The sequence below is a fragment of the Platalea leucorodia genome (assembly GCF_965183815.1).
Source record: "Platalea leucorodia genome assembly, chromosome: 19".
Taxonomy (NCBI): Eukaryota; Metazoa; Chordata; class Aves; order Pelecaniformes; family Threskiornithidae; genus Platalea; species Platalea leucorodia.
This window is the reverse complement of record NC_138841.1, coordinates 2,986,426-3,012,104: the sequence shown is the minus strand read 5'-3', so window position 1 is coordinate 3,012,104 and position 25,679 is coordinate 2,986,426. Positions and strand designations below refer to the sequence as shown.

The 25,679-nt window shown below is 49.8% G+C and overlaps 3 protein-coding genes across 3 annotated transcripts; all 3 read right to left on the bottom strand.

Moving 5' to 3' along the window:
• Positions 1-1,705: 1,705 nt before the first annotated feature.
• LOC309598898 (complement decay-accelerating factor-like) lies at positions 1,706-7,671 on the bottom strand (the record flags this gene model as incomplete). The annotated part of the gene is made up of 10 exons (XM_082329925.1): positions 1,706-1,797; positions 2,122-2,310; positions 2,420-2,548; positions 2,671-2,730; positions 2,941-3,135; positions 3,638-3,720; positions 5,593-5,692; positions 6,358-6,549; positions 7,079-7,267; positions 7,536-7,671. 10 exons carry the CDS (start codon positions 7,669-7,671, stop codon positions 1,706-1,708), a joined length of 1,365 nt encoding a protein of 454 aa, XP_082186051.1.
• Positions 7,672-9,695: 2,024 nt separating this feature from the next.
• Positions 9,696-15,252, bottom strand: LOC309598897 (membrane cofactor protein-like; the record flags this gene model as incomplete). Its single annotated transcript, XM_082329924.1, has 7 exons — positions 9,696-9,860; positions 10,115-10,314; positions 10,830-11,009; positions 11,319-11,507; positions 12,035-12,217; positions 13,396-13,575; positions 15,177-15,252. 7 exons carry the CDS (start codon positions 15,250-15,252, stop codon positions 9,696-9,698), a joined length of 1,173 nt encoding a protein of 390 aa, XP_082186050.1.
• Positions 15,253-16,472: 1,220 nt separating this feature from the next.
• On the bottom strand, positions 16,473-24,186 carry LOC309598896 (complement component receptor 1-like protein; the record flags this gene model as incomplete). The annotated part of the gene is made up of 13 exons (XM_082329923.1): positions 16,473-16,628; positions 16,814-16,983; positions 17,138-17,317; positions 17,675-17,863; positions 18,268-18,450; positions 19,280-19,477; positions 19,966-20,154; positions 20,717-20,899; positions 21,499-21,711; positions 22,120-22,205; positions 22,747-22,846; positions 23,390-23,581; positions 24,099-24,186. 13 exons carry the CDS (start codon positions 24,184-24,186, stop codon positions 16,473-16,475), a joined length of 2,127 nt encoding a protein of 708 aa, XP_082186049.1.
• Between the last annotated feature and the right edge of the window lie 1,493 nt (positions 24,187-25,679).

Here is a 25,679-nt window from a genome sequence, read left to right as displayed (position 1 = left end):
TGCTGAAAGAGAGAAAAACTCGGATGGGAGAAGCAACTATGGCAATCAGCCAACTGTTGCATAAGTAATTTTCAATCGATTTCTCGGAACATTAAAACATATGACAATTAAAAAAATACATTCTGCATGTGGACATGGGACAGACCTGATCTAGCTTATTCTTTGTTTTAAAGCAAAGTGGAAGAATCCTAACAAGTACGACCATTGCATGGGGCACTTTAGGAACAGAACCCAGTGAAGGGTTTGCAGGCATTATGCTTACAGAGCTCTTTTTGTTTGAAAAGGTAGCAGCATATTTAGATAGGTGGGATCCCATTTAACCGCCTGTCTTGTCTACATCTGCAGTGAGATGGCAGAAAGAGCAGCAGTTCCAGTTGTCTTTGCAGCCATGCAAGGAAAGTGCAAATGCCTCCTTCCAGGGTTTCTTCCACGGGGGTCCCTTTGTCACGGTGTCACTGGAGGAGAGCAACCCCATCAGAAATAAACTGCTTCAAAGCTACAGAGAAATCTTTCCGTGCACTTCCCATGGGCCGTACACTCAGCCTGGGGGAGGAAACGTTCACATGAAGGTTAGCCCAGCTGTAGTTTCAAGGAGAATTAAGCTTTCTGCCCAGATTTTTAAAAACCCACCCAGTTTGGGGGTGAATTTTAGCACTGCACTTTAGAAAGGTCCAAACCAATTCCTCCTTCAAACACTGGAGGCTGTTTTCAGGCATCGTTCCACTTTCCCCCAGCTCATCCCTCGCTCCAGCCATCCGGCACCCAGGGGCTGATTTTACAGGACCCGTGTTTTGGGGCAGGAGGGCCAAGGTCCTGAAGTACGAGGCAAAGCAGCGTTTCTCACCTGTTAGACCGCGTGTCAAGCTGCTGCTTTGACACGGTCTCCCGAAGAAGTGCCAAGAATGACAAAAGAGTAAAAAAAAGAAAAACCAATAGGAAGAGACTTTTAACAATCTTCATTCTGAAGTTACACAGAGCAAAGTAGAAACTTTTAGGAAAAAAAAAAAAAGGACAATGTTTTCCCCTTTCCTTCTGTATTGTATGATCTACGATGCTTCTTGCCTTCATTTGTTCCTACCAGGGGCCCAACATCCCCAAACTTCATCTCCTTTAAGGCCTGCAAAGCCCCTCTTGGAGCCCTTTTCATACACTGATACCACTGCAACATCTTTTTTACATACACGTCCACAAGTGCCCAGCTGTGCAGCCCCGTTACCCTCCCTTTAACCCTGCAAGTGGGATTCTTTGATTCCTCGTTTAACAGTCCAGACAAATACCTTGGGGTTTTGGTCACAGCCGTCAGCCGGGCAATGCTAGCAGGTTGGAACAAACCCCACCTTCGAGAAATGATGCAGCGATGGGGAAAAATCCCTCCTGGCCATGCTGCACCTGCACGGGAGCATTTCTGGACCTGGGCTTAAGCACCAGCCTCGTCACATTCGTGTAACAGCCCCGGGCTGCGCAGGTTCATGCACAAAATCCACCACGACCGGGGTGACAGATTTTCTGGTTTTGACACAAGAGCCATGGCTCAGGGATGGATGGGCAAGTTCAGCTTGACCCTGACACCAGAGAAATGCTTTTCATCCAGTCTCCGGTTGGGTAGCTAGACCCTCCGGTGGGTGTTTGGTCTTTATTACTTACAATTACGTGTGTATGGTTCCTACCCAGACACCCTTTCTGACACAACTGACACTCACCCTTGTTATGGGTAAAATAATCCTTTGCAGCGGATGGGAAATCTGCTGTAGCAGCACTTCTGCCACGTCCGGCTTCGCCTGGCTGCCCACGACCTCGCTGGCGTGGAACAAGGTTAGCGTTAGTGCATCGCCCTCGCTGCCAGAACAAGGACAGACGGACAGAAGCCCCAGCACTCTTAAAGGCTACGTGGTATAAAGTTATTTCTTGCTTTTCAATGGGTTAAACAAAATTTCTAATAACTCGAGGGCAAGGAAGCAATTGACACATGAAAATACATTTCATATGAAGCAAAGCTTTTTTAAGAGGAGGAGGTCAGTGTAGTCAAACCTGAGCTTCGAACCAGATGCCCAACCAGCAAAAAATATAAATTATACACAGAAAACTTATAGAAGAAAAGAGCATGACAAAAAAATCACTCACTTCCACAAAATGATGCAACTTTAGACCATTTTAAGTTTTCCAAGCAGCCAGCTTGGGGGAGGATGCCAGAGATCCCCATGTACTTTGGAGGACACATGGATCGTTGGCTGGTCCCAGGAGAATAGTACTTTCGGGTTTTGTACAAAGGTACAACAAATCTGACCGCTGAGGTAACACAGCCCCTTGACACTGAAGAGAAACACAGGAAAAAATGAAAACTTCGGGTATAGGATGGGGAGTAACCGGGGAGTCCCATTGATGGGTTCCCCTGAACTCCACATGAGCGGCCAGGACTGACCTGGTGTCCTGGAGAAAGGAGAAGAATGGGAGAAGGAGATGGTATTTTGGAGTGACTTTTTATAAAGGCTGAGCTTCATCTCCTGCCTGGAAGCCTTCTTAGGCGGCTGGATGGCATTTCCACGGGCACCTGAAAGAACGAAAATCACGGTGCGAAATTAATCTAATGGCCTTTTTGTAGAAATGTGATAAAGGAGCAAATTAAGTTGGGAAATGTGGGACTTGATTCAGTGTAGAATCATTTCCACTCACTTTGGGAAGGAGGACTCTTTTCCATTTCTTTTGCTCCAAGTTTGACAGATGTGCTTTTCTCTAGGGTATAAAGAATAAGTATTGCTACGAGCACTACGCCTTTCTTGCACAGACCGTTCGTTCCTTACTTCAGCAGCACTGCATTTTTTCTCTTTAAAATTAGAATATGACTTACACTCGACATGTCCTGTACTAAGCAATCACAATATGTTAAGCTGGTGCATATTAAATACTGAACTCCTAATAAATACTAAACTCAGATGAAATCACCTGTGCATTCAGGCGCAGCTCCGCTCCAGACTCCGTTTGTTTTGTCCATACTCGTACAACGGATGCTCACATTTCCAACTAGTTGGAAGCCAGAGTCACAGCTGTAAGTCACTGTTGAGTTATAAGCAAACTTTTCTACACCTTCGCCATCGTGCTTTCCGTTGCTAATTTGAGGAGGTGAAGAGCAGGTAATTACTGCAGGAAAGAAGGTCAACATGAGTATTGCAAAAAGCTTCAGTAATAATGAAAATGCAAAATGTTTCCTGAGTCCACCTAAGATTCTTGAAGACAATAAACCTTTTGGACAACTGCAGATGGGTAACTAGCGCTGCCTTCTGTCTCGATCGTCTCTCTTTTCTTTCTGAAGTGTTTCTGTTGTCACATCTTTCTCCCTTTCACTCCAAGGGTCACAAAAATAAACAGGCAACTTGCCGTGCCCTGGCTTGTGATTCCTCAAAACCTCTTCCCATCATCACTGCAACCTTAACTCATGAGAAAAGATGTTGATCTTGTGGGAACAAAACTGCTGAAATACAGTGCCAGCAGCGAAATGGGTGTTTCTCAGCTGCAGGGTTGGTGGCAGATCTGCCACATAATATCAACAAAAACAAATGAGGTACAGAGACAGGTTTAGACTAGGCGTTAGTATGCAGGATCTGCTGGAGAGAAGTCAAAAGTAAGGTTGGATTGATCTTACGTTCGCAAGTTGGAAGTTTACTCCATTCAACATCGTTTCCTTTAAGCTGACAGTGGATGAAATTACTCCCATCTAATTTGTACCTAAGCGAAAATACACAAGAAAAAAAAAATTGTGTAACTATTCAGAAACTGAGAACAATTTTTTTCCCCCAGTACCAGTATGATTAGGAGTGTAGAAAAGGCAGTTTTAAAGCAAGCAGATGTGCAGATACAAGCTGGTTAACAGGAGAGCTCCTTCGCCTTGCTCTCTGCCAGGATCCTTGTTAATCTATTTTTAAGCAATTCTCTCCTTTGACTCACTGCAGGGCACATAGCGCATCGCAAGGATGGGAGAAGTCATAGCTGGCGGCCAGCAGAGCATGCAGGGAATGCCAGACAGCGCTGAGGTTAGGTGTATATTCCCACATGGATGCATCGGGCTCGGATTTGCTGAATCAGGGACTATTTCTCCCTGCCTGCTTCCTGATGGAGAGCAGTGCTGGGATTCAGGCTGCTGGCATCCAGCACCTTTCCCACGCTGCTGTCCCCCACCAGGACGAGGTGAGGAGCTCCCTCCTGAGCACACACAGCATAGAATAGTGTCACAGAACGGTTGGGGTTGGAAGGGACCTTAAAGATCATCTGGTTCCAAGCCCCCTGTCATGGGCAGGGACCCCTTCCACCAGACCAGGTTTCTCAAAGCCCCGTCCAACCTGGCCTTGAACATTTCCAGGGATGGGGCATCCACAACTTCTCTAAAGCATCTCTACAGGCTGTGGCTCAGCCCGAGTGCTGCTGCGCTGCCCGGCGGTGCTGCGTGCCCGAGGTCAGTTAGCTGCATCTGCTGCAGACCTCAGTGCTGGCGGCAGAGGGTAGGGCACCCAGCCACCTGCAGTGCCACCTTCTCCCTAGGACGTTGCTTTTGGGTTGTAAGGGTGTAGCGTTTTGCTAAAGTTTTGCCAGAAAAGCAAATGACAGCAGACTGCTGGTGTACCTTCTCGGCTGGTCTCTGCAAATATTCCAGTGCATCCCCTACACACAGCAGGGACCAGTGAGGGGCAAGAGGGATCTACATTTCATTAAAGTGCCTTTCAGGTTGGCTTGCTGGAAGTTAATACATCTTGTTCTGACAGCACCAACACCTTCCCCAATCTCTGAATTGCGTCCTCCCGTTCAAAAAAATTCATTGTTTGGACATGATTGATAGTATCTGATCTCGCTTAGATGGATAACGTTATCCCTCCACCCTGACGTGTATTGCTGAAGATTAACTGAACCCCAGAAGGGTGGGAAATGCTGTCCTTTCCCAAAAGTCCATCCTAAGGGAATATCTGGGGAAAAAAACGCTCTGTTACCCATGAAGCAGCTGCAAAGGCTGACAGAACAAGCCAGATCATACCAGCTAGCTCGGGACAGGGAGGGAGGAATACTAGCTGGAGTCTTAAGAGCTTAATTTTGCAAGTCAATCTACTGCATATGTGCCCTGATTGAAAGCAGGCAGAAAGAGTGAGTCAGCTCATTGACTGATGGAAAGTGTGCTTCACTGCAGTTTTCTAGCTGAACATCATTGAATTTTTAAAATTCAAGCATAACCCCTTTTTATTCAATATACCTCAAATATGTTAAATTGAAATATTTTAAGTAACCTGTTTTGAAGTCTATAGTTATAAACCGATGGTACAACCAGCTCTGTTGGGATAGATACCCTGGGGCAGTTAAATTTCCTCTGGATGACACTTGAATTCAGACCCCAGTCCCTTCCCTCCAGCTGTGTTTTTTTCCTTCCCAGCCCAAAGCTGTAATTCAAGTGGAAAAAGCAGCCCCATGCCCTGCACTGGGAGCAACACCGTAGGAGCGCTGTATTGTGAAGCAGCAGCCCAGCCCGTGCCTGCAAGTTCACTGCACTGGACCGGAGTTTGTATTCCAGCTTCAGCACTGGTGTACTGGAGCTCGGAGCATTGCCCCGCGACTCACCCGTCTTCGCAGAACACGTTCACTCTTGCACCGAACTGCAAATCTGTGAGAACGACCATCCTGCCCCCGGGCAGCGCTCCCGGGTCGCCGCAGGATTTCCCTGCCGGACAACGAGGCCAGCGTTAGTGGTGACGCACAGTGATGGAGAAATAAAAAAGGCTGAGTAAGGGACAGACTTAGAGGGTTATACCCAAAGGTACCAAAGCATTTTGCTTCCCCTGTGTGACAGCCGAGCTGGCAGGTGCCAGAATCAGCTGTAGGTCACGGCGCGGATCCCCGTAAGGGCTCCACGCTCACAGTGGTGAGCATCTCGCAGGAGGGCAGAGGAGAATATTTGCAGAGGTATTTCCATCTCAACAGATTGGCAGTAAGTTACTCGACTGGGAAAAACGTATTGCTGCCACATCATCAGTCTTGATATTACATGGATTTCACCAAGAAACATGCCTTGTCTTCATTTTGAAGTTCAATGCTATAATTGCAAATTGGCATTCGCCCTGTGCGTATGCCGTGTGCAGATGCAAACGTATTTCCTAACATGAAAATCAAAACAGATCTGTTCATGCCAGCAGAAAAGAAAGCACACTATTGATACTCCTGCTGTTCACTTAAATATGAATGTCAAGGAATATCCACCTAATTTTGTATGAAGCGTGCAGCTGTTGGGACGGTAACAACCCAGCTGCATTTCAGCTCACAGATACCTGACCTGCTCCGAACAACACAGCCGCTTTTCGGCAAGCGGAGCGGAGCAGAGATACTCACTCCTGCACAGCTCAGCGGCTTCCGACCACGCCAGGTTTTCAAGGCAAGTGCTGGTGGGGGAACTTTCCGAGGTGTTTTCGTAGCCGGGGCGGCAGACGTAGCTCACGTTGGTCCCAACAGGAAAGAAATTAATCCTCTCGTCCGCCTTGGACAGGGCCGCAAACCGCAACCTTGTCGGGGCAGCACAGCTCCCTGGCAGTCAAGGAAAGCGGGCCTGAAAGAGCCGCCCGCCGGGAGGCATGCAAAATAAACCTTGGAATCACAGAAATGCTCTCACTGCGGTGCTTTTGGAAAGCTCCTCACGTTCATCGCAGGTTACTTCTGTTTTCATACCAGGCTGCTACTCTGCTGAGAGCATCTTTTGCAAAGCGCAGATGAAGGTGCAGTAAGCGCACAGGCAAAGCTGTTAGTAGGAGATAAGCAGTCACACGCAGGTGCCGTGGGGCGGCGCACGCTGCGGCCGCTGGCACAGCTTCTGCCAGACAGGGCTCGGGAGGCGCGTGAGGTCCGGGGCTCCAGCCACCGTCCGACTCACCCCGCAGCGACGGGCACCGATCCTGCGACCATCAGCAGCTCTGATGAACAGCAGCTAAGGGAAGCAGGTTTGTACCTTGCCAGGATGGCTGGTACCATTGCAGAGCAGCCGCCGTAAGGGGCAGAAACTTTAAGCCAAGCGAGAGACAGGCGAAGGAGCTGTGTTTCAGAGAAAGGAGGTATTTACGGCCGCAGGGCTCGGGCAGCTTTGACCACCGTGCGCCGGGCAGGCATTCCACCGTGTCCGACCTCCCGGGGATTTTGATGGCGCCTTCGAGGCATGTGTATGTCACCCTGGATCCAGTGGGGAAGCTGCTGGCGTGCTCGTCGCTGGATGGTCTGGAGTAATTCATGAGAGGTGGGGGCCCACAGTCACCTGCAGCAGGAGAAGACCTCCTCAGGTGAGGACCCAGTTCCCTGGCCCCTTCCGCAGCCCCAGCGAGCATCCCAGGAGTGCGGCTGGGCTGGCCCAGGCTTCCCCTCCGGGCAAAGGCACTGGGCAGGGCTGCATCCATGAGAGCATCAAGCAATGGGTCCCCAGGCTTGGGGGTGGTGGCATCACCCTCCCCAGCCCCTGAGCAGCAAGGTGGGACCTGGGCAGGTCTTGCTGGTCCTCCCCACACATCCCGCATATCCGTACTCACCGCGAGCCACCGGCATGCCTAGGAGCCCCAGCAAGGCCAGGAGCAGCGCGGGGTGGCCGGACCCCCGTGGCCCAGCAGGTGCCCTGCAGCTCAGCGTGCCTGGGTGCTTCCCCCGTCCTGGTTCTCCAGACTTCATTGCAGCAATTTCTGTGCTCCTCTGTCGAGCACCGTTGTCTCCAAGCGGCTGTTTCTGAAGCTGGGAGGAGAGGCAGCACAGCAGATGCAGCCAAGCCTCTGGAGCCGTGGAAACCTTTCCAGAACACCCATGGAGCTAAACCCTCCTGCAGGGACCTGGGGAGCAGCCAGGGGTGGGGACAACTGTCATCCACAGCTTGGGTAAAGCCTCCCGGTCCTCCTGCCCCACTGTAAGGAACGGGGGAATAACTTAACCCTTTTATTTGACCCGAGACTGGCAGCGAGCACTGACTAGCACAGGTTTACCAAAACCAAATGCTACCAGAGCAGAAAAGCCCCCCACCCAGCCCCAAGCTGTATCCAGGGTAGGAAAATGCCTACTTAGTCATTTGCTGGCAGGTAACACAACACAGATCTTCTATAAGCAGACTAAGTGAAACAAAAAATAAAAACATCATCCTTTTTGTTTGTTAATTTTTTTCTCGATTGCCTGACTCATTTGTAATTAGGAACGGGTGTGAGCGAATACATCTGCACACTGACTAACCCTCTGAAATATCCCGTCTGACGTCAGTGAATACTCACAGTTTAAGATGCACCTGGGATGTAACACCCAGTTCTTATTCATGCTTATGAGTTTCAAGCCTTGCATGCTTTCTGTTTGCAGCCCCAGGTGAGCACAACGCGGAGGAGAGCGAGGTGTCGCACCCGGAGGGTGCAGCCCTGCTCTCCTTGGGGCACAAGGAGAACTGGAGTGGGTCTGAGGGTGCCTCTCATTGCCGATCTCCTCACCGGGACGCGGTGAAGCACAGGGTGCATTATCAAGCATCTCTCTGTGTAAAGATGCGAGACACCATCTCTTCCCTGGGTGTTGTGCTTTAGGCTCTAGTAACATTTAAAGCAACTCTAATAACTCATAAAAGCATACATCTAGCAATAATATACTGCTGCAAATTGCTTGTGCAGGAGACGAGTGCTCGCCCTTCTCCCACTGAGCCCAGGCAGCAGCGGTGCCCTCAGTCCCGTGGCTGCCTGCCGTGCCGTGCCGTGCCCACCGCAGCTCCCCGAGCGCCCCGAGCACCGACCCGGGCTGCCAGGGCTCAGCTCTCACTCAGAACAACCACTGGACCACACTGGAAATCTGCCTGATTTACAGCCAGTGTGACAGATTACAAGACACCCGTGGTTACACCTGCATCTTTATTGTGATCCTGAAGGGAAGGAGTAATTGCTGCATCACAGAGCTGCATAAACTCGTCATCATTTATTAAGCAATAAGAACAATCTTTGCTGTCTGATTCTCTACGCTTAAACTTACAACATCTATTCTTAGGATGTGCTTGCTGGAAATAGGGACATGGAAGATGACACCACTACAGATATCTGTCAAGCACAGTGCTGGGCCAGAAACCTGTTGCCTGTTTTAAATCCAGGGATAAGGGAATGGAAGCCTTTAAAAATGCACTTGTTGTATGTAACTGCCTTTAACTAGATGAATGGAAATCACAAGCTAGATTAACAGGAAATCATGTAGTTAAATGCTCACTTCACTACTATTTCAAGGTAGGGTAAGTATGCCAATGCTATGACAGGCTGAGTTTGGTATGGGCAGAGGACGCAGCATTGCGCAAATCGCCGGCTGGAAGATTACAGCAGAAGCACCTTCAGAGCGCCAGACACTCATCTCGGCTAGCGGGTTACTTCTGTGGACTTCAGTCCCCCTCCTCTCGGCTTAGCACAGCTTATGCTCAAAGAAGCTCAATTTCATTTCTTACTATGCTTCCTAAAATACAATGTGAAACAACACATTTGTTCAATAGCGAATCAAGCTTGTCAGACTTAAGGAAAAGAGCAAAAACCCTCTATGCTCTAGCATCTAGCATGGCAAAAGCAGTCTCCTATACATTGGTTACTGTTTCTCTGGCTATATGCATGCAAGCATGAACCATAAAGTCACCGAGAGCCTTCTTATAGAGACTGTGACCGCACGAACTGCACGTTCACCAAAGGTGATTGTTACAGGACTCACTCATTCAACTTTTCTAGTTCCATCTTTAGTTTTTTAATCTCCAGAAACAGTTTTTGTATTTCCAGCAGAGTTTTCAGTTCTGCCATAGGCACATTGCATTCAAAGACCGTTTTAATATGATGAATCTCTTCACATACATCATCAGCATGACCTTCTTTCTTCTGTGAAAAAGTAAAACAAAACAAACAAAACCCAGAAAACAGCATGTAAGATTGCACTGCAGCAGATGGGGAGCCACCCACGCCTCAGCTCGGAGCCTGAACTTTTGTCCCGTTCGCCATGTGCTGCCCCAACGCAGTCTGCATCCCCCATTGGTACCATAAACCAAAAGCATTTAAGAAGTTCAAGCAGTTATTTTTCGTATTAGAAATCAGGCAGTCTCCATCCAGGAACTCAGCCAGACTATGGTACTTACACACTTGGGCAGCGGTGTCCAGTTGCCATCAGGCAAGCATGTGGCTGTCCAAGAGTCTTCTGAAGACATGTCCTCATCGTCTGAAAAGTGGTATCCATGAAGGCATTCAAAAGTAACAGTTGCATTTGTTTGGTACCACGTTTTACCATCTGACGTGCTTTTCAGTCTTCCGTTGGCCACTTGTGGTTGTGGACACAGAACTGAAAGGAAAACCCACAGCAGAAGGCAGCTCAGCAAGAGGGTCATCGTTACGGAGGTAGGAAAGAGCCTACGACGTTTGTGAAGACTGAGTCAGTGCGGGGGAACTTAAATCTGTGCAGCTCTGAAACCAAACGTTAAAGCAACGTTACTTGCCCAGGCCCTTCAAGAGGGAAGGGTGAGGGTCCGAACAGCCCCTGAGAGGTGTTACGTGATTGCTGTTTTCTGACAATGTCTCAATCCCTGTGCAAGAGCCTGCAGATTGACATTTGTCAGTAAAAATGTACACTGAAGAGAAAGTCAATAACGATGGTGTCTCCTGACCTGTCTTAGGGCCTCATGTATACAGGACTGTCAAGAGAAATCCAGCTATTGCCTGGTGAACATCAGCTGTTTCTTCTGCAAAGAGGGGAAGGCGCTGGGGAGCCCCGAGGACAGACACAGCTACGCAGTGCTGCACCCCAACCTCTCTGCACCGTCGCAGGGGCCACTGGCTCAGCTCCCAGCTGGCACCCACCTGGCTGGCAGGTGGGCAGGGGAGGGTGCCAGGCGCCGTCGGCCAGGCACCGGCTCTCGGCATCGCCCCGCAGCACGAAGCCTTCGTCACAGGAGAACCGCACGGCCGCTCCGTAGGGAAACGTGAACCTCTGCGGAGTCATCCTTCCCCTCTCGACTGCGGGCTTGGGGCACCGAACCACTGCGGGAAGAGAGCAGAGGTGGAGCGGTGGGTTTGGCTGCTGCCCTTCCCCAGGGACAACGGGGAACGAGGTCAGGCGGGGCACAGCCGCTCTTCCTGACCGCCTGATGGCCATCAATGTAGGAGAACCAGAGTCTCATACTTCCACATGGATCACCCCCACTCCGGAGCTATCAAGCCTGCGAAGCAGCCGCAAAGGAAGCAGGATCTCCCGGCAGCGCTGCTTGCTTCTAATCCCGTTGTGCTGAGCACTAATATTGCACCCAGGTCCTGGCTTCAGTCTGATCCCGTACAGGAGAAACGACTCACGCCTGCACTCCGGGGCAGGTCCGCTCCACGTCAGGTTCTCCCCGTCATCAGCGGTGCAGTAGATGGACTCGTCCCCAATGAGGGACAGACCCTCCAGACAGCTGTACTTTACTTCTAAGCCGTAGGGGAACTGCTCCATTCTCAAGCCAGAGTGCTGCCCGTTGGTGATTTTTGGAGGGGGACCACAAACTTCAAGAGAATAGAGAAAGGGAAAATTATTTTCTTCATTCAGTCAGGGAGACAGAGAAGTGCAGGGAAGTAACAGGAGAAGCCAGTTCTCGATGTTTATACTTAGGGTTGCTCTCCTCAAAGTCCTCCTTGCTTCTTGCCAGGTTTGGCCCTGGCTCTGCCAGTGTTCCCAGACCGACCCAGCTAACCACCCCGGCACGGCATGTACCTCCATCCCCTCCCCTTCAGCTGACCTCTCCTTATCCCCTCCTCTTTTCCATGAGAAATTATCCTGCCAGGGAACTGTATCATAAACCCCTTGAACAGCCCTCTGAGAAGTGCCTGCAAGTCCCATTACTCAACACGTTTAATCAATTACAGTTTTGACAGAAGATGAAAACATTAAAGCCATTTAATGCCGTGACTTGGACCCCTTCTCCTAACACCACCTCCTCCAAGAAGCGATGCTCAGGTTACGCGATTTTCTCACTGCTGTTCCTACCCACTGCGGAGATGCAATTCCCATCACCCGCCGCGCTCACGCTCACCCTGGTCGCAGTACGGCACGGGGGGTCTCCACGTCCCGTCAGACCAGCACTGGATCCTCTGGCTGCCCCTCAGCACATAGCCGGGGTCACACTGAAATTCCACCTGGTGCCCAAAGGTGTATTCAGCTTTCCTGGGGCTGACCTCTCTCCCGTGGCGGAGAACCGGGCTGGGACACTGCGTCTCTGAGGAACATCAGCATCAGAAAGAGCTTCCATGGTTTGGGTCAGGAGGGGAGAGCAGGAGACATTTGCACAGGGGTGTTTTCCCATGGTGGTGGCTTGCTGACCCAGGGAACCCACCAGGCAGCCTGTTCATGCTGACAAATGTCTCTAACCAGAGCTGGCATGCTCGGGGATGGTAATTATGTGATAACAACCATTTCTCTTGAAAGGCAGAATGATCTGAGCCCTGTGATTAGCTATAAATTGTGCTGAACGGATGGTATGTTGCTAGCTGCATCGCTGCATCGTTGTTTGAACAGCTAAATATTCGATGTGAGTTACAGCTATTTCCTTTCAGCCATGCTACCCTTTGAACAGCAAAATTATTATTAGTGAGAGCCAAAGCACTGCTCAATAAAGGCCTCATGGCACAGCACCACTAGTGGGTATTTTGAAAACGATGTTATTTCCACATCATTAAATTGATGTTTTATTGGCAAAGCAAAGGAAATGGCATACTTACTCTGGCAAAGCTTTGGGATTACGGACCACGTGAAATTGTTAAGACAAGTAGCTATTGGAGATACTTCGGGGAGCAAAGTGTATCCGGCTCTGCAGAGGTAGGTCACGGTTGTCCCGACTGGAAACTCGTGCTGATGAGGGTTTCGGTCTGCATAGTCGATGGCAGGAGGGTAGGGACAGTGACCTGGTGCCAGAGCAGGGGACAACACGGACTCTCAGAGCTGGGCAGTCCCCACCAGAGACCCACTGGGGACAAAGCTGAGTGCTGCCTTTGGGGGAACCCAGCCTGCCCCTTGGGCAAGGGTAGAAACCCCAGAAAGAAGCAAGGGACAGCAGCCACCCTGAGTGTCGCTGTGGGGTGGGGGGGGTGAACTGAAATGGAAAAAAATAATGGTGACAGCTTCATCAAATGATGTGTGCCTAATGAGAGGCTTTATTCTTGTACACTTTGCATCTCCTTGGGTGTACCCCGCAGTAAGGCAGGACGGCCTACTCAGGGCAGCCCTGCCGCGTTACCCAGGGGCGATGAAAGAGCAGAAGGAATCCTGCCACCAAATGTCGGACGGTGCAGCTCGCTGTGGTGCCCACCCTCCGAATGCTGCACCTGCTTCTGGTGAAGTACAAGCAGGCACTTACCCATGGGAGACAAAGCAAGGAGCAGAGAGACCTGTGCATACCTAGGGTGCAGGCGAGCACCCGCGGATACCATCTGCCGTTTCCCAGGCACCGCACGGTGGTGGTGGCACCCACGGGGACGTAGCCAGCGTCGCACTGGAGCATGGCCATGCTGCCGGAGGTGAAGTTCTGCGCAGGTTTCAGCTGTCCGTGTGCGATATCTGGGACGGGACACTGAACCCCTGTGGGTCACCAAACAAACAGGGCTTTTCAGGGGTATCCTTACTGAATGCAGCTACGGTGAGCAACTGCCACTGCAGCTCCGTCTGGTAAGTAAGCGAAGACAAATCAGTTTAACAAATGCAGCAATTGAGGCAGAGAGATTAGGGGTTAATAAGCATGCTTGAGCAGCCATCGTCAGTAGGACTCCAAATGTGTAGCACTTCCATCGCACAAAATTAAACACTATTTCTGCCCTTTCCTAATAGCGCTTGCTCTAGCAGGCTGCAGAACAACTCATCTGGGGTGACTCCAGGGTGCTGGCACCCCACCTCCAGCTTTACCACAAGCAAGAGGCTCTCCAACAACTGCATCGCCTCTGTCACACATGTACATCACTGATGCCCCAACAAAAAACTTTTGTCCAGCTACCGTATCTCCAATAAGAAACATTTTGGGGCTGGTCACAAACTGTAATAAGAGAGAAAACTGAACTAAAGGCAGCTATAACTGGGATTTCCTCATGCCTTATAATAGATGCTGGCAGGTCACCAAGACACAGTGTGTCTCTGTTAAAATCATACCTGGTTCACACCCTGGTACAGCTGCCTTTGATACCAATACCCATGGAAAGACTCGTATGTCTTCCCCAGGCCCCAGCTTAGGTATCAGCACCCTGTTGCTAAGGTTTGGATTTGGAAAATGGACTGAGAAGCACCGCGAATTAAAAAAAAAAAAGAAAAAAGAAAAACCCAAAAGGTTGTAAAGGTGGTGCTGGCAGCCGGGGGGCAGCAGATGCCCCTGCAGGCGGGGGCTGGGGAGCGCAGTAGGGAAGTTCCCCAAAGGCCTGTTTTTAAAGGAACTGTCAACTTCCAGGCAGAAACTGCGAGTTATTCCCCTTCCTAGAGACATCAGTCAGCAAAGCCCCACTCCTCCTGTACTGAAGCTAGCCTGTGGGATGCATCACCAGCTGCCTTCAAGATGTCTACAGGCTGCCTCAGTGCTTAAGCATCAACTTTGGTATCAACCTGGTACCACACAAATTGCTAACGATGACCCTTTCAATTAAATGGTAAAACCTATTTCATGTCTAATTGACTCTCCCCATCTTACCACCATTTGTGTCTTCGATCCCCAGACGCACGGACATCCTCCGACCCTGGGAACAACTTCTCAGCTGCTGCAGGGGTGACCGAGGCAAAGGCTGACATACTCCCCGCGACACCCGTTCGGAGCTCCCGACCAGGAGAAGTTCTGCAGACACGAGCCCTGGCCCCGGGCTGCCCCAGGGACAAGCTCATAGCCTCTAAGCCAGCCGTACTTAACATCGGTCCCGGGGGGGCATCCGTACCCCAACGTGAGACTTTTGAAAAGCATTGGGAATTTTGGGTGGCCCTTTGCAAGGATCTAGAGGTGCAGCTGAAGAGGAGAAATGGGCAATGAGCAGCAGCCACTGAGCCCAGATCATCCTTACAAGAACATCAGGCACGGCAAGAGGTTAGCAGCAACTTCAGCTAGAGGAAGGTCTCCCACTGAGTTTTACTAAGCCAATCTTTACATATTTGATCCGTAAGCAAAGCTGAGCCCCAGAAGCAAAGAAAACGAGCAGGGGAGCGACACTCACCGAGACTCCCAGCCGGCTGCAGCACAAGCACCACCACTGCCAGGAGCTGCCCCGGCCGGCGGAGAAGCACCCGCATGGTGCGGGCAGCTGCCGGGCCAGCGCCGTGGGAAGGCGAGAGCCTCTCCCTGCCGAGAGCCCGCTGCAGCGCGCCGGGGAAGGGGAAGCGGCTGTGGGAAGTTGGGGACAGGCCAGACGAGCCACGCTGACGCTGCCACCCCCCAGCGAGGGCTGCCCCCCCCCAGCTCTCCAGCAAGGATGTGCCCTGGGATGGAACGCTGCTCTGCCTTCTTCCCCAGTGGGGACAGCGGGAATAAAGCTAATTTACAGCTAGAATCGCTCTGCAGCATCCTGGCCTCATTTCTGAAGTGCAGGGAGCGCTGATCGATGTGCTGGGCAGCGCTGCGCATTCACTTGGCCTCCACTGCGCTCAGGGAATAGCAGCCCTCCGTGCCTAATCAAGCAATGATCATTGAAGCACCTCTTTACTATAGATAGGACAGAATTATTAAAAGCCAGACACAGCTGTCATTACAACTGCAGCTTTATTATAATCTCGTGGTGAAGGAGTACTGGTCCGATCACAAGATGCGTGCTAAAAGAGCTCTTCCTCTTTACTGGACGTTGCAGAAAAAAATTCAGCTGTTTCTTTCTTTACACTTTTCTTTCCAGCAACTGCTCTTGGTGCACGCACAGACGCAGTGAGTGGCACTGCTGTGGCCTCAGATACATCTGTCCTGCTTGGGAAGAAAACCTGGTATTTTTGTTTTGCTAGAAGACAGGCTCGGAAGTTTTCTTCATTGTGCCTGCTCTGAAGGTCACAGCTAATTAGGCAGCTAAGTGCTTGTTCACAATAATGAATGCAACATATATGAACAGAGTGGCAACGGGCTCTACTGGCCTGCAGCTGAAGCGGTGCAGCGGTCGTGGGGCGAGCGCGGGCTGGTGGCTCTTACCACGTTCATGCCCGTCTGTACGGCGTCTGCTCGGCTCTGACAAAAATTTACTTTCCATTCAGTTCCTTTCTAACTGCGCACTTGTCAGTATAACAAACATACCTACATGTGAAGCGTTAAAAAGCATAAAGTGATGTGCAGTCCTAACCCAGTGAGCTCTAACAGAATGAGCCAGAAGTCGCTTTCTGACTCCCCATATGACCAGATCTGTTCCTGACTGATTGGTAAATCTGGTTCTGGCTACCTAAGTATTAGCACAAATTACGAAGTCATGAAAAATCCACAGCCATCGCGATTATTCAACACGCAAAGAGGACAGTTCTTATGATACCAGTGACGACAGTCAGCCGTATGCTGTGGCTTTTAGCTCCCTTTCAAGTTTCTGGATCTCCAGGTACAGTTTCTGGACTTCCAGCAGAGTTTTCAGTTCTGTCAGAGGAACTCCACACTGGAAAGTTTCCCTGTTGCGAAGAATCTTCTCACAGGTACCAGGACTTTTCTTTAAAAGAACCAAAACAAAGACAGAGGGCATGAGACTCTGCTGCAAGGACCTACGTGCTGAGCACCCCCCTTCTCCTGCAGCCCCTCCATCAGGCCAGCCCGATCGTAACGTCGGACCGGTGCTGTCCCAGGCTATAAATGGGGCAAGATACAGACAAAGCCTGGGCAGATGGTGGTACTTACACACGTGAGCGGTGGTATCCAAGTGCCCTTAGCTGAGCAGACAGTTTGTGAATTTATTGTTCGATAGCTATCACGTCTGCAGTAGAACAGCAGAGTTTCATTCACCTCGTACCACAATTTAGGAGAGCGAATCACTAGGTCCTCCTGTGGCGAGGGCTGGGGACACCGAACTAAAAGGAAAATGCATGCCAAAAAAGAATGGAACGGGAGGAGACTGAGGAGAAAACTCCCTGCAAATGCCACCCGTTACTGGTGATTCAAAGGAGCAGCACCCCTGGCCTGTGCGGACCAGCCGCGGGGCATCTGCCTGGCTCTGGTACCCACCTGGCTGGCAGGTGGGCAGGGGAGGGTGCCAGGCGCCGTCGGCCAGGCACCGGCTCTCGGCATCGCCCCGCAGCACGAAACCTTCGTCACAGGAGAACCGCACGGCCGCTCCGTAGGGAAACGTGAACCTCTGCGGAGTCATCCTTCCCCTCTCGACTGCGGGCTTGGGGCACCGAACCACTGCGGGAAGAGAGCAGAGGTGGAGCGGTGGGTTTGGCTGCTGCCCTTCCCCAGGGACAACGGGGAACGAGGTCAGGCGGGGCACAGCCGCTCTTCCTGATGCTGCTCTCTTCAGTTTTATACTCAAATGCAAGAATCGACCCCCAGCTGCCTGCAGCAGCCCCCAGGGAAACCCTGCCAGTCCCTGGTGTTACTGAACAGCTCGTGGTGCCGAGACCTTCGCACAGGAGCTGGAGGAGCTGCACGGTCATTAAGCCGCTCTGGGTTTGGAGCTCCTGGACCAGGGCAGGGGCTTAGCTCCAGCATTGAACCCAGGTCCTGGCTTCAGTCTGATCCCGTACAGGAGAAACGACTCACGCCTGCACTCCGGGGCAGGTCCGCTCCACGCCATGTTCACCCCGTCATCGGAGGTGCAGTAGATGGACTCGTCCCCAATGAGGGACAGACCCTCCAGACAGCTGTACGTCACCTCTGCACCGTAGGGGAACTGCTTCTGTCCCAAGCCAGAGTGCTGCCCGTTGGTGATTTGCGGAGGGGGGTCACAGGCTATGAAATAAAGGGAATTGATAAGAAAAAAAGTGCATGATTATCATATTCAGGCGATAATAAAAATTGCTTCTGGGAAATCAGTACAAGAGTTAACTTCATGTTTGTAGCGTGGCAAATTCACATCATAGAATCACAGAATCATAGAATATCCTGAGTTGGAAGGGACCCATGGAGTTGCTGCCTGGCTTCTTGCCTCTTACACCAGCTCAAGGCTCCCGCTTCTCGCTCAGCTCCCACCTGGGTCACATCTCCAGGGAGAAGACACCTCAACACTTTCAGCCCATGAGCCGGTGATCATCGTCCCATTCCCCAGAAGCAGATGCTGAAGGCAGGTCACATACTGACTGCTGTTTCTGAACACTGATGCACGAGGTGATTTCTCAGCACCGCGTTTCACATACCTTTATCACAAAATGGTAACGGGGGAGCCCAGCTCATATCAGCCTGACACACGGTCGAGTCCTGGCCCCTGAGGGCATAGCCCAAATCACACGCCAGCGTCAGTTGGGTCCCAACTGAGTAGTCATTTTTGCTTTTATGAATCTCTCTTCTATGAGCAGCATCTGGCCTTGGGCAACGAGGTTCTAGAAACAATGGAAAATAGAGGATGTCATGTATTTTCAGAAAGAACTCCAGTGAAGATGCTTTCTATGGAGAAGACAGTTAGCAAGAACATCTGAACCCTGAAAAAAAAGGTGACTGTCACCCAGATGCAGGTCTCAACGCTTCCTTTGTATCTAAAGGAGTTTCTGCTTCTACAGTCAGATTTTTTCCGAGGCTGTTGGGAAAGGCACACGCTGCAGAGCTGGATCCGTGCCTGACCGAGCCTCCCCCCGGGGCAGCAGCTCGCTGATATTGCTATGGCGTCCCATTGCTAGGTTATCAGTTTCAGCAGCGTCAGTTATTTATGCTGTTGCATTTTCTTCTGAGAGGGGAAATGCATTGAGAACATCCTCTGCTCCCAAGCCTCATGTCAGCAAACCAGCCCAGCTGGCGTCCAAAGCACAAACCACATCCCCTTCCAGCTGGCTAAATGTCTCCCAGGCTTCTTAGGAACCTCCTAAGCCTCGAAAAGCTACCAACACCCAACCCTTCGCATCTCACCTCCCCAGACGCTAGCTCAGCCCCCTGCCAAACCCCCGTACTTTTTCCACAGCAATCCCCAGGCAATATAATGATCCAGCTGGATCTTTTGCTGCCCATTTCTTCCAAGTTAACGCAGGAGGACTAGATCTGGGGATACACAGCAGAAGAGCAAAAATCTCCTTGGCTGCTACTACCATCATCTACATAGCCACAGGTAGATTTTTCTGTGAATGTCAGCAGACAACTACACTGTACAGAGTGACCCGAACCTTTGCAGTCAAAAATAAGTAGTTGCCAAGTGAACATGCTTCACCCGCTCTCGCCTACCTGGCGTGCACTCCGGTACTGCTGGATCCCATCTACCATCACTTGTACACCGAAGCACAACGCTATTGCTATGACCTTTGAAAGCATAGCCATCATTACATGTAATTTCCAGGCTGTCTCCATACACATAATTGTCTTTCGCTTCCCATACATTTAATAACTTTCCGTTCTTGACGTCTGGATTTGGGCAACGAATTCCTGAGAAATGCCGAACATTAGCAAGTCTGAAAGCACAGCAAAGCCGCCTGGATGACAGCAGATTTATTGTAAACAGAAGGATGAATGCTTTCTAAGACAAAGACACATCACAACATTAAATCTGCGCCAACACCATCCCTGGGTGCTCCTGGGGGACGGGGTGTTTGCAAGGAACTCTGCAGCTGAAGCCTCCCCTTGGATGGAGCAAGGGGCCCTTGACACTGAAATGACTTTTTCCACAAGGGTTCAAGGGACTAGAAAGCATAGCTGGTAAATAAAGCAGAAAAAAACCCGTGGCTGGGGAACAAATCAAAGGAGTTCAAGAGTCACAGCAAAGACCAGAGACACGCCGAGCTGGGCACCTGGAGCATCTCCCCTTTCTCCCCCACCCTGCGATCTGCACAACAGCAGACCACCTACAGTTTCTTCATTTGGTGATAATTTTGCCAAATCACAAGGCTAAGTAAGCCAAAGGAACATACACTTACTTTCACAAGGCTGTGGAATTTCGGTCCACGTAAAATCCGGCAGACACTTAATGTGCCGCGTGGTTTCTCCCGGGCTGAACTGGTGGCCCTCCCTGCACTCGTAGGTAATGACAGTGTCCACAGGAAACAAATTGCCAGCGAGTTTTGTTTTAGCAGCATTATACACATCTGGAGGGTCATCACAGCTGCCTAGGAATGAAATAGCAATTTAGGGACATTGCCAGTGATAAATCAGCGAGGCCCATAACGGTACGTAATGTAACAGAGAGATTTTGGGGAAAAATCTCGGGCTCACATTGTTCTTTCTGAGATGCACTTAATCATCTGAGTTTGGTAACGCTAAAGAGTGAATGCAAAGGAGACAAATGAAAACAAATGAATAATTTTGGACTGCATGGTAATTTTCACTGTTACAACAAGATGTAATTTCTAGTAGAGTTCATACTATTTGAAGCTCTTCCAACAAACTTTAAAAATATTAAGTATAGAAAGCTTAATTTAGACCCTATGAATTCTAGCAAGAAACGCTCATCAGCTTGAATGGGACAAAGCTTTAGTCTCTATGGCCCCAAGTCATAAATTCCTAAAGTCACGTTAGTGCTAACAGAGATTAGCAAAAAAAAAAAAAATCCCCAAAGTTAAATCTTGGAGCCATCACTTTCAGGACCTAGCGCTTTCTCAGTTGGGTGGGAACTTCGCTGAAGCCAAGCTGCTGGGCCAGGCGGAGCAGCGCTGGGTCCACCGCACTTACTGAGCTGACAGAGCGGCAGCGGAGGGTCCCAGAGGCCGTTGTCTTTGCAGGTGGAGGTATCGCTGCCCGTCATGGTGTAGCGGACGTTGCAGTCGAACATGACGGTGTCTCTGTAGGTGTAATCGGGCCGGTACCCGCTCACCAGCTTCCCATTCTCCACGCTCGGCTGCTCACACTTGACCACTGCATCAGGGAAATGCCATCACTTAGGAAATTAGCAGTTATGCTCAAGAGGGGAGATTGGGGTATTAAAAACATTCTCGTAGCATAAGATGTGTTCACCAAAAAGGCTGAAAATGGACATGACAATATCAGGCTGACGTGATATTTTTGTACACCTTACTCCATTTCACAGCATTTTTTTTATTTCACGCTTTTTATTAAGGCAAAGCATAAAAAGAACGCAGGGAAGGCAGCAGGTATCACAGCAGGTTGCTGAATTCTTTGCAGACATTATGTTTTACACAGGCTGACAGACAAGATGCATCATCTGGTCTGCGAACGCTAATGAAATCCCGCTCCCATGTCCCTGCTGACTTGGTGACCACGAGCAGTCATGGTCCCTGCGAGGGGAGACCCTAAATCCTGTTGCTGCTACCAAACCCAAAGGGTCTCATCTGCAAGAGGCAATTCTAGCAACATAAAGGAGAGAGATGGCTGCAAGGAGGAAAACGGCATTAGCAGACCCATAGGCAGCAGAGAAGGGGCTAAGGCTGGTGCTGCTGCAGTGCCCCGCTGAGCTTGCAAGCGCGCACCTCGCCCCATGCGTGGGAGCAGCTCACCTTTGCACTCCGGGGCCGGCTTGTTCCAGACACCGTTTATGTTATCTGTGGTTGTACAGTAGATAGAGGCATCTCCCACCAGCAAGAAAGGTCTCTCTCCCCTTCTGACAGCGTGGCACCGGTAAGTGACAGATGCTCCGTATTCAAAGAGCTCTTTGTCAACATCACTGTGCTCTCCATTAGCTATTTTTGGAGGGGGTGAACACGGTATTGCTGGGGAGGGAAGGCGGAGAAATGGTAGAAGGAGGGAAGAACAAGAGAGAAAGAACTTAATTCATTTTGAACCAAAGGTCTGGTAAGAAAAAAAATTGAAACACGAGGTGCCAGCAGGGTCAGAAGTTAAGGGCAGGTCTCAAGGGAGTTGCCCACCAGCCCACAGGCAGCAGAGCTCCGAGCCGGGTAGTTTTGGGATATACCAGTCTTACATGCAGCTGCCTTACTCCCAGACAGCAAACAATTTTTTCTGCAGGATGATGCAGGAAGAAAAACACAAAGAAATAATGTCTTTCCAGGCTCTACCATGCATCGAACTGCTGAAATCCTCAGCAGGGCGACACGACTGCTTCTTTATCCATCCGCAATAACATTTAAGTGGTAGATCAAATGAAGAACTCTACTTACGCTCACAGATGGGAATATCTCTGTCCCATGTAACAACCCCATTTTTAATCACACATTGAATTTGAGGATTTCCAACCAGTCTGTACCTGTGTGAAACAGGGTAGAGAGAATTACTCGACAAACTCAGTTTTGATGTATTACCTATAACATCACCATCAGGATGGTTTTGGCTTCCTTATCATAACCACAGCTGATCAGAAATTTGCCATCAATGTAATTTTTTCAATGACACACTGTTTTTTGACAAAACCATTTTTTAAATAAAAAAATTACATGGTTTCTAAGGAAAAACGTCTACTTATCATCCAGCTGTAGCTATCACTACAGCTCTGAGTTCAGTATTGATGCCTTTTCTTCAAAAAAGATACTGAACCATTGGAAATGGTTTAGGAAAGGGCCAAGAGAGTGAACCTGAGTTCAGGAAGAACTGCCTCGAAGTATAAGATTCAGAAAACTCAGTCAGTCTTAAAGCTCTCAAAGGAAAGCTTAGAAGATATTTCAGTCACAGTCTGCAGTTACCTACATTGGTAAGGCTTCTGACAGCACGGGCTTTAATCTAGAGGGAGAAGACTTCAGAAAAATCACTGGGGAAGAAGAGGACCTGAGCCCTGAGTCCTCCTGGCTTACCCGGTGTTGCAGGTGAAGTTCACTGCTGAACCAAAAGCGAACTTTTCTGTTAGGATGAGTCTGCCGTTGGCCGGCTCTCCAGGGTAGGTGCACAGCTTTGCTGGGGGACAACAGGGCTGGAGTTAGTTCTTATTTCAGTTTCTTGAAGAATCGGGAAAATGCAGCAGGAAAGCAGAAGACTCCTCCAATACTGAGCAAGGGGATGGACCAGAGACCTCCAGATTTCCCCTCCAAGCCTAAATTAACAGCATCATGAATCACGGAATAAGACTTGCATCGTGACCTGCAGCCAGCCTCTGCAGTCTAAGGGGGGTTTTGTAATAACCCTGGCAAGCGCGACAGCATTTCTTCACAGCTACAGGATTCTCCTACTGCAAGTTTGAAATACTTTTTTTGAACCAAGAGTTACAAAGTGCCTGAGCAGAACATCCTTTGAGTCAGCAATCAAACACAGCCAGCATCGAAGCAGATTTTGGCTTTTGCCATCATTGCCAGTACTTAGTGAAATACAACCGGTCCTTCATGTCAGGTCACTCATCTCCCACCATCCCATGAGGTCGCTTTGCATACTGCTCCAACAAACTGAGCTGATAGCATCAGCGAATAAACAGCAAAATCAAAAGTCAACCCAAAATATACTCACGTATACAAATCTCCGTTACTCCGTGCCAGTTACCGTTCCTTCCACAAACAAGGGTGTTTGTGGCATCAATATTTCTTGTGTAACCTGGACGACAGACGTATTCCACCACTGATCTATAGGAAAATGCGGTAATGCCATGGTATTGCTCTTTGAGTTCTGCAGATGGGAGACGTGGCGGAGCGTTGCAGACACCTACCGACAGAAACTCCATCAGAAAGACGCTGGGAGGAAAAGCAGTGGGAGTTCAGGCCTGATTTCCTCTGAAGGTCCAGGTGAGGACACTTCGGTGGCCTTGAAACTCCTTAAAGCTAGAAACCAAGAGGAGAAGCGCAGCCGGTGACCGGGGGTGGCTGAGGCTGGGGGGGGACAGGGGAGGAGCAGCACCCCACGAGGTCCTGTTTGCTCCTCACACCTCGTCCAGCAGTTTCAAAGGCTGGTCGCAAAGTCCCGATTAACCATTTCCTCTCCCCAGTTAATATAAATCATTGCACCTTTTTCAGCTGGAATAATTTTATGGCGGTTTTACAAAGAAATGAAAAAAAAGGCAGAGGGAGATGGAGTCTAACCACAAAAATTTACAGTGTTCTTGAAATGCAAAGGCAACGAGGAAAAGCGAAGGATGCAAGCTTTGTGGACCCCAGGAGAAGGTTTTCCTTAGAGGGATCTTAGTTCATCCCGACAGACTCGCTCCCTCCTTGTGTTCACTTACTCTGGACAGCCACAACAAGAGCAGCGGTGAGGAATAAGGCAAGGACAGCAGTGCGATCCCTCTGCCTCCCCGGCTCCAAAGCTGGCATCTTTCTTTATTCCAGCCTCCCTGTCCAGAGATCACTCAGAAGTTATCACATTCTTTTTCTAGGCCAAATATCTGTAAAAATAGCAGGGCAGGTATTTACAGTCAGGATAATCGTAGCTCATACAGACAGGTCTCATTTCTCCATCCCTAAGCAGCTCCCACCGTCGTGGCTGGGGACCAGAAGCTGCAGGAGCTATTGCAATACCCTGCGAGAGAGCGGAGCAGCTCCTCTGCTGGCTCCTCTCCGGCCGACGGGACCGAGACCCAGCGCGGAGGAGCTGGATTTGGGTGAGGAAGGCTGGCTCCAGCAGACCAGACCCAGAGACATGAAAATACAATGTAAACAGGACAACTGATTGTAGATCCTAAGCAATTCCCATAGGCTTTATTCCACTAGTCTCATTTATTTACATTTTTGAGAATGCAAAAAGAAAGACTAACAGCTCCACTCAAACCATAACATAAATACTTTGTAGCTTGTCAGGTTCGACTTAAAACCACTATACTGCCAACATCGTGTTCTTCCCGGCCAACCAGCCAAATTAGTACCTGCAGGGCCGTGAGTTTATCTATGCCTTCTGGAAAAAAATCTCCTGACACTTTTCTTATGGGTTAAACATGTTATTTTAGTAATAAATCTCTTGGAAGCAAATTCATAGTCAGATGAAATCCTGCTGGAGTCAATACAGTCGCCTAACAATGAATTACATGCAGAGAGAGAGAGAAGTATCTACCCAGAAAGATACAACGGTTTTGTGCAAATAACATCAACTGGACGTTCAGGAGACCGAATCGCTTTACAAAATGGAATTTAAGCGCAGTTTGGACTAACCTCGCACCCCTAGAGATCAGCAAGAGTCCTCTCTGACTTTGTTATCCAGGATAACCATGTATGAGCCTAAACCCTCCCAACTGTATGCACGCTCCAAGTGCCTCTCTTCCTCCTGGAAACGAGTCTGTCCTGATGCTTTCTGCCCTAAACCTAACACTTCTCGCAGCTGTCTCATTCCTCTGGCTTTCCTTCAGTCCTTGTTACAGCTCTTGGTTTAATTTGATTTAATTTACTAATCTTTGTGCCTGCTAGAGTTGCAAGAAGGCTCCAATCCAGTTCCCGAGAGCAACATCACCTAAAGCTGTATAGCTCGAGTCATCTTACCTGGAGGTCTGGCAGCAGGAGATGGAGACCCGATGCATTCCGCTCTCGCAAGACGAAGCGACGACTGTCCTTGTCCAGTCCCCCCGGCTCCAGGCACCGCAGCGCTGAAGGAGGAGTTACGATACGCCTACATGCTCAGATATGGCTCCGTGCAGCAAAGTTTGAACCAGAGTTGTGCCAGTTCACCCATGAATCATTAACTGCTCCTCTGAGCAAGAAGGAAGTAGTTTATTCAACCCACAAAGCGAAATACTAGAAAACCGAATGCAACCCAAGCAGATGTTGAAATTGTTTGTTTTCTGTGTGGAGATGCCAACTCTTTACTGAAATGATCCTTG